The 8,084-nt window shown below is 33.5% G+C and overlaps 1 protein-coding gene across 1 annotated transcript; it reads right to left on the minus strand.

Moving 5' to 3' along the window:
- Positions 1 to 247: 247 nt before the first annotated feature.
- LOC138307943 (angiopoietin-related protein 7-like) lies at positions 248 to 6,847 on the minus strand. The gene is made up of 5 exons (XM_069248881.1): positions 6,426 to 6,847; positions 4,210 to 4,322; positions 3,056 to 3,152; positions 2,161 to 2,325; positions 248 to 661 (listed from the first exon to the last, which is right to left on the minus strand). Exons 1-5 carry the CDS (start codon positions 6,724 to 6,726, stop codon positions 417 to 419), a joined length of 921 nt encoding a protein of 306 aa, XP_069104982.1. The 5' UTR covers positions 6,727 to 6,847; the 3' UTR covers positions 248 to 416.
- Positions 6,848 to 8,084: the final 1,237 nt, after the last annotated feature.

Consider the following 8,084-nt stretch of genomic DNA (forward strand, 5'->3'; position numbering starts at 1 on the left):
CTATCTAAATGTTAGATAGATTGCTTTACTAATTATGCCGATATATATGAGAAGATTTGATTTGATCTTATTTTACAGAAACATATTTTTATCAATTGTTCTATTTTCGGTCAGCAAATGCACAGATGGCATATTTCAAGATCGAATATCTCAAAAAGCAATTCAAGAACAGTATTTTTTTCTTTACTATTCTGCATTACAATAGTAAATCTAAATATTTCTGTTAGAAAAAATGACATGGGTTTTCCCAAAAGTATGGATTAACTTTCAAATTAATTAATCTTTAGAAATCTGAACTATTTCTTGGTTGTTTTTTTTTCACTGCATTAAAACTCTTTCCTAATACGATATATGTGAAACTAACTACAAATCATGTGACAACAAATCATATATTTTTGAAAACACAATTGGTATGTCTATCGAATCATCATTTTCGTCTGTTTTAAAGGTTGCTCTGACACATGTGGGTTTGGAAAGAACGACCATCGCATAACCTGATTGTCAACAACAGATTTTCTAAAGAGCCCATTCAGCTGAGCACGCACACAGTCGTTATGCCACCAACCACTTTGGACCACTTGACTGCAGTGTCGAGTAGAATTGTCGTTGTCCCTATCCAGCGTGCTGAACTGACGGTCATTACTGTCCGCCATAGCATCGTCTGAAAATTAAGAAAATTATTTGTTTCAAGGCAATACTCAATCTCAGATAGGCAATGGTCTGTGAACTTATTAAATTATGACCGTCTGTGTAAATGTGAGGATCTAACGCGAGGCTTAAATTATAGTGTTATACCCCTATAAAATAGTTTCTATAAAACTTTATTGACAAAAATGCTAATAAATGAACTGTTCCATCAAGCGGTCCAAAAAATTTACTGTTAAAATGTGCTGTTGGAGTGACGTCACACCTGCAGTTCGTGGCGTCAATATCAACAATAATGATAACAATGGGTATAACAAGATAGTTATCGATTGGGTGTTCGGGCTAGGGATAATTTGTTGGACCCGAATACAAACTTTTGTCCAAGGCCCCAGTCAAAAAATGTATATCTTACAAATCGTGAAAACTATTCAGATCAGTTTTGTTTACGTTTTGGACTAGATTACTAACATTTATCGGGTATTGTTATACCTATATAAAATAGTTCTTATATAAACTCTATTGACAAAAATGCCAATAAATGAACTGTTCGAGCGATCCAAAGAACTGTTAAATCGACTGTTACAATGTGATGTTGGACCGGAGTGACGTCACAATGGGGTATAACAAAACAGTTATCGACTGGGTTTTCGGGCAACAGATGATTTCTTGGACCCTCAAACAAACTGTTGCCCTCGGCCATCGGCCTCGGGCAACAGTTTGTTTTTGGGTCCTATAAATCGCCTGTTGCCCTCACCCCTAGTCAACAACTGTATATTGTTATCCAATTGATTATCTGACGTTTGCATAATTGCCTCTTCTATTTCTATCCACAAAATGATATTAAAGCTCCAGAACATGAAATAAAATACACACGAATATTTAAGTTATACAGTATATTAAATAGGAGCTGTCTCTAGTAGTTACTCACAGTTGTAGCTAAACTAATCAAAAAGTATTCTATACCGTACTTGGGATATATTGGATGTGGTCATATTTTAATAACGTCACAATTTGATTCACCAAAATTTGGTCACACAATTATTTGCATATATGTAACGATCAGAACAGCTACATGTCATTTGTTAGGTATGTGGGTACGTGCTCTCGGGTACAGTACTCGACCATGTTAAAACATAGGTATTTAAGGTATGTGGAGTCAACCGGAAAAAGTTGCCGGTGCGAGGTTTTAATTAGTGCAAACATGTATATTAATCAGATGTGTGACTCTTAATCACTTCTAAGAAGGGTTTTCTTTGTATCGATAAGATTTGAACCCTTATCAAGCCAGATTCACATTGTTACGGGATATATATATATATATAAACAAAGTAAATCATTAGATTTTTTTTTCTTTCGATCAAATCAAGTTATGCGTCAAAATTTGTATGTCATATGGAAACGCCATATTTAAACCATCAAAATTTAGCCACCATATTTTGATGTAAAAACACCAAATTTCCCGACGCAAAAATATCCTTATTTCCGGTATTGGAGACTGGTAAATTGCAAACTTACCCGATACGTTCCCGGAAAAGCCATTCACACGCAGTTTGTAATTTTGAGATTCATCAGCAACCTGGAAATTGGAGTACTCTGCAAACGCCCATTCCCCAGTCAAAGCTACAACTTCCACACGTAGGATCTTAGACACGTTTGTTAGGATGTGAAGGTTACCGTTACCTGTAAAAGAGAAGACAACCTTTGAAAGACAAACAATAGCGCAAGAGAATATGTAAACCGTAATTACATAACGTTATAACAAGATTATTCTATCCAATATACACGTTTAGATTTAGAAAGAAAGAAAAATCCCTGTATGTTCCCTAAGCCTGGTTTTTATTAAGGCAGAGGCATACATATTATGAAAGTATGATACTTAAGTCATTCTTACACCGGCTCATTTCTAGAATTTGGCGGAACATTCCCCGTTGTTCCATTCACTGGCGGAGACACACTCATAGTCTCTAAGTGAAATAGTTTCTGCTTCTGCTCAGCGGAGAGCATTAAGAATCTGAAACAACTGTGGTGCGTCCGTTCTCAGTATAATGTGACCGGATGTGTATTTGTTATATGTGTCCCTGGCGGCTAGTTCCACTGTTATAGCATATTGCTGACTTCACCCACGCACCACACTTTATACACGGAGGTCCGTTTTGAAATGATTCTGGTTTTAAATAGGACGGAAATTTAAGAAATTTGATAAATTAACCATATAACCAGAACTATGATTGGGGATCTATGCATGATTTGACAATTTTTTCTTTATGAAATAGCCGGAGTTCAGTTTAGTATTACAAATGCAAAATTTGCTTATAAAACCTAACATTATTCTTGTATATTTGTTTTAATGTTGATAAGAAAGCAGTTAAAAACTATAAATGAGCTACAAAATACAATTATTGCCTGTTACCGAGCCAGAGGTCTCCTTCGAGATCACCAAATCCATTTTTGTAGTCACTCCATGGACGATAAAAATCGACATCTCCCTTTGTTCGTCTTTGGATTACCTAATTGAAGAATTAGTGTATACTAATTACTAACAAGAAAACAGGCTCTCGTAAGAAAACCTCCAATTCCAACCACGGCCATTTGAAGATCAAAAAAATACTCTGACAAAATGTCTTGGTAATGATATATCATAGCAAAAAATATGACTTTGGCAACTAGGTCAGATGATGCCATACGGCACCCCACTTCATTTTAAGCGATCAAAAAGCACATGAATTCCTCATAACATGTTACAAACTTGTATCCAATCCCTGTTGTCAATAATTTAAGACAATAAAAATATGTTTAAAATCAAAATGTTACAAACTATGTGCGACAGTATTACGGAAATGTTTATCTGAAATTGAACGTATCACAAATTGCCAACATTTTTGGACTTCAAGACTGGCAACTAGCTAGGTCACGGTACCGATGACGCCCCACCATGCTTCACTCTTCTCGACCAAAAACACGTTTTTTTTTACCAAAGAACACATTACAAATTACTGTATACACAACCGGAAATGGTTATCTTTCATGTAACGTATCAGTCATTGGCAACAGTAATATACAACTGGATAAATCCGAGAAAACATCGTCAAATTCTGTCAATTCTGTGGTCGCGGGGTTCATTTCAGCATTAATACCATGATACGACGCTAAAATATAATGTACATGTAGGTCCGGTGTAGACAAATTCTAACGAAAACTTTAAATATTTACTGCTAAGATATAATTATTTTACTATGAGATAGTCCAGGGGTGTAGAGATCGTATGTGACCCCTTGAGTGTCGAGGATGGAGGAGTTCGAGATAGCCCTATTCTTCCTGTTACATAGATATCCATTTATCATACATGTATTCATTTTCAAACGTCAGCAAACTATCACTAAAAAGGTATACAGAACCACGTGATAAGTATAGAAAAACACACATCAGAAAGCACATAAAAAATAAAACATATACATGTACAAATGTCATATTGCATTGACTGTAGTCTCAAATTTAATCTTCAATGACAATATAGCGCTGATATAAGTTTTAGTAGAATAGGGTTTTATGTTTAATCATACTCACAGTCCAAGGTCCATCTTCAGTATCCATATCACAGTATACAATAGGGCCGTCTTTTCCTATTTTGTATACACCAGATCTATATCCAATCAGGTCATTACAACTGTTGATAAATACTGAAATAATGAAATCGAAAGAACAACAAACATAACAATGCACTTAATATATCTATTGATATAATTATAAACATATAGTCACATTCGCCTGTCGTATCTATAAACTAACCAATGCATTGTGACGTTTATGGGGGTATAACTGACACCCAAAACGTGACCATAATGACGTCACTAATGTTGCCATGGTAATGTCAACGGATCATCTTACTAAAATGACAGTTCCATCTTTTGGATATAACCGAATATGGAATCTCAGCCATTCCAGAAAAATGCATTTTTTTTCAAATATTTTAGCAACTGTCGCTTGCGGATTTCACAATTACTGTATGTGGTCAGTTGTATGTAATTTTTTGTTCCAAATGTAAGACGACGGTCTTAGGCTACATGAAAAAATAGGAATGAGGTTATTTCCACCCATCTCTTGTCTCTGTTGCTTAGAATAAGTTTGAAAATCGCCTTTTTCGATGTCGCTTTGCTTATAAGAAATTTAATAGCTAGAACATTTTAATATTATCTTTGCTAAAATATTGAATTTTGGTGGTGGCAAGACGTTTACATATGTATAGAATCTGATACTTTTCGTTTAAAAAGGATCGTCAGATACACTTTTTTTCATTGCATATTTCAAAATGTCGCTGAACTCCACATAACATCCGTAACAGAATTAAGGATAACAGAATATAAAATATAACCGCAAAAATATTATGGTTATATGTACTTTTCTCTTTAACTAGTAGGTAAATGATATGACCCAGTCCCAAATTTAGAGTCAGAATGACTATTTCAAAAATATTTGTCTAAATCGTCTTTAATGTTGAGTGTCGTATTTAAGACGCTAACCTCGGTAACATGGGTTTTTGTTATAAAAATCAAAACGAGTATATATCAGTTGCTCGCATTTTCGAATCATGTTATGGTAAAGGAACAAAATCATAACAAAAACATGACTCTTGATCAGAATTATCTTGAATGATTCTTTAAAATTAAAAAGAGTCTGTAATTAGAGCATTTATAATAAAAATATGTGATTTATGTAAGATTGTATTTTTATTGAATAATACGACGAGTATGTTAAAGTTACACCAGCTATCTCTATACAATATAACGTAGTTTGATCATTTTAGTTATTATGTAGGTTATTTATGAATAGTGTTACGGATGTTAGAAACATTGAAATTGCAGGAAAATAGCTTGAATGAGTTTTCATCAGAAATTCTTTCTATAAACATTTTCTGGCAAGGGTTTGGAGTGTATATGTTCGTCTATTGACCATTAATTTCACATTTCCAACGTTTTAAACAAAGAAACTCATTGTTCTTTGTAAATAGGATCACACGCCGTTCAATTCAATGTTCCCATCGATCTTTCTATAACTAGAATGATATGCCAGACCATCTCTTCGTTTGTCCAAATACTCTAATTCCAAATATGAATAAATCCCGCGACAATGATGTTATTTCTCTAAATTTTGAATATGGAATTTGTGATTTATAAAACGAATTCTGACTTCCGTAACAAAGCATAACCTGGTTTGTATGATGCATCAATTCCAAACAAAATCATCAAATCTTTTGAAAGTTTGTATATTCTTTCTAGATATAGTCGAGGCTAACATAAAATATTTATAACTGTAACAGTAGTTAATTATGTATAGTATTAGAGTTACTATAATGATATACAAAATATTGATAAACATATTTTCATGATATCCAGTTCAATTTTATATCTTAAACAATTGAACAAAAATAGATCTCTTACAGGCAATGAAATGCGCAACAAATCAGGGTTTCGCTAATGCCGGTGTGAAGTGTACAATTCTGGTATATCATGTATCTGTTATTATTACATTTGGTTTGATAATAGAGTAAAAAAAATATCTAGTAGATACCCATAGATATCATCAATTTTCATTAAAAATTTCTATTTGATTCGCGGAACAAACAAAAAAAAACTTAATGCACGTAACGCACATTATTATTACAATGCATATAAATGTGAAAAATCTTGATTAATTCGGTGTTTTGGTGAAGATGTGCTTTTGAATTTATTTAAGCCTTAATTTGTCAAATGATGACATCGTGAAGAAAATTTTTGAAAGCTTACCTTTGTTAAAGTACGAAGTCGATTGAGAAATTTCAGCATGTGTTGACACGTCAAAATAACGAGAGTAAATCTCGCATTTTGAGTCATCTGCCGTGTACGAAAATGCAAGGCATGATTCATTTTTGCAATACTTGGCACATATTCCATGATTTGAAATACCAGAAAATGAATTGAGTTTGTATAAACTTTGATTCGCAGGGGATACACGAAGTACTCTTTTGCTAAGATGCGGAGATCCAACCGTGGTAGAAGACTCTACTGTCGAAAAGACCAACGCTAAAATGCTTAGTTTCATTTCCATTCTTTTTACCGTAACTCACTGACTTATGGATATTTTGAAACCTTAATGATGATTGTTAGATCCTGGTTATATATAATACACTTCACATTACACAGTCTTCGTAAGGACTGTGATGACTATTCATTTCGGGAAACCTGAAATAGGTGTGGCCAGATCGATGTCAATCTCTCACCTGTAGCCAACCACAGACATTGGTATACAAATGGTTACTTAGCAACCAAAAAAGTAGGATGTATAATAAGTAGGACATGTAGTGTTACTTATATTAAACATGCAATCTAAGTGTCAATATTTTTATCAAACCATGGCTTAGCTATATATATTTCCTAGTACCAAGTCACAATCACTTTACGCCGTATGGCAGCAACTTTTATCTCAAACGATCCAGATGCATGAAATTTTTATATTTATGAGACGACAATTTTTTTCGAGTTATTGCCAGTAGTAAAATTTCGTAAACGGATGGAATTGAAAGACCGATGTCAACGGTTTATGTTCCATAGGCGTCATAAAAGCACTTTCGCTTTTGAATAATACATTATTTTGCTCTTATGTACTTTTCCGAATGAATTTCGTGACCTTTTCCCACATTTATCGATTTTGTTTTGATCTTTATAACCGTAATTGCAAAATTCATCATAACAATTATTGTTATCAGATTCAATAGAATCATCATGAGATAATGGTTATTATTACAGTCATACGATATATATACACAGATAATAGATTTAGCATATTGTTTATTCATCTTTTGTTTTCTCATTTTTTTTTACAAATGCGCATTAAAGGCAGACAAAACAGAAGACAGGTAAAGATAACATACTGTATGAGCTCACATACACATATACAATTGATACTCAGGCCACATCATCATCAGTATACATCTATCATGCATTATTTAACAAGCTAATACCTCAATCTATTTTTATTATTAACAACTTTTGCAAGATAATGTCAAATAGGACGCGATGTGTATGCTTTTGTAAAGTTTAATTCGGTCAAATAAGCCCTCTACAAGCGTTCTTCGTACCTGACAAAGACACTAAGTAAACACAATGGCATACTTAGGTGGTGACAGATATATGTATACAGTACGAACTATGTGGACTCGTTTAATTGAAATGTTTACAAGCAACAGAACAACCTACGACTCAAAATAATATCTAAGGTTATGTCCGATACATTAACATTCATGTACACCTATGAAGTGATATATAACATATATCATATATTTTTCTGGATTTTTGTCACTTATTGTTCAAAAACACACCACGTGATCACCGATAAAAAACTGTATCTCCCGATTTTTTCCGTAATTATTTGATAGAAAAAGTATATTGCACGTTTATGATTAGATA

The sequence above is a fragment of the Argopecten irradians genome, chromosome 14 (genome assembly GCF_041381155.1).
Source record: "Argopecten irradians isolate NY chromosome 14, Ai_NY, whole genome shotgun sequence".
Taxonomy (NCBI): domain Eukaryota; kingdom Metazoa; phylum Mollusca; class Bivalvia; order Pectinida; family Pectinidae; genus Argopecten; species Argopecten irradians.

What these genes read in the sequence shown, in the direction of transcription:
- LOC138307943 (XM_069248881.1), bottom strand. Translation starts at nt 6,726, where the DNA reads ATGGAAATGAAACTAAGCATTTTAGCGTTGGTCTTTTCGACAGTAGAG. An exon ending in GACTTCGTACTTTAACAAAG is followed by an intron (nt 4,323 to 6,425) that starts GTAAGCTTTCAA and finishes TCATTATTTCAG; the next exon opens with TATTTATCAACAGTTGTAAT. An exon ending in CGAAGGAGACCTCTGGCTCG is followed by an intron (nt 2,326 to 3,055) that starts GTAACAGGCAAT and finishes TCTCTTTTACAG; the next exon opens with GTAACGGTAACCTTCACATC.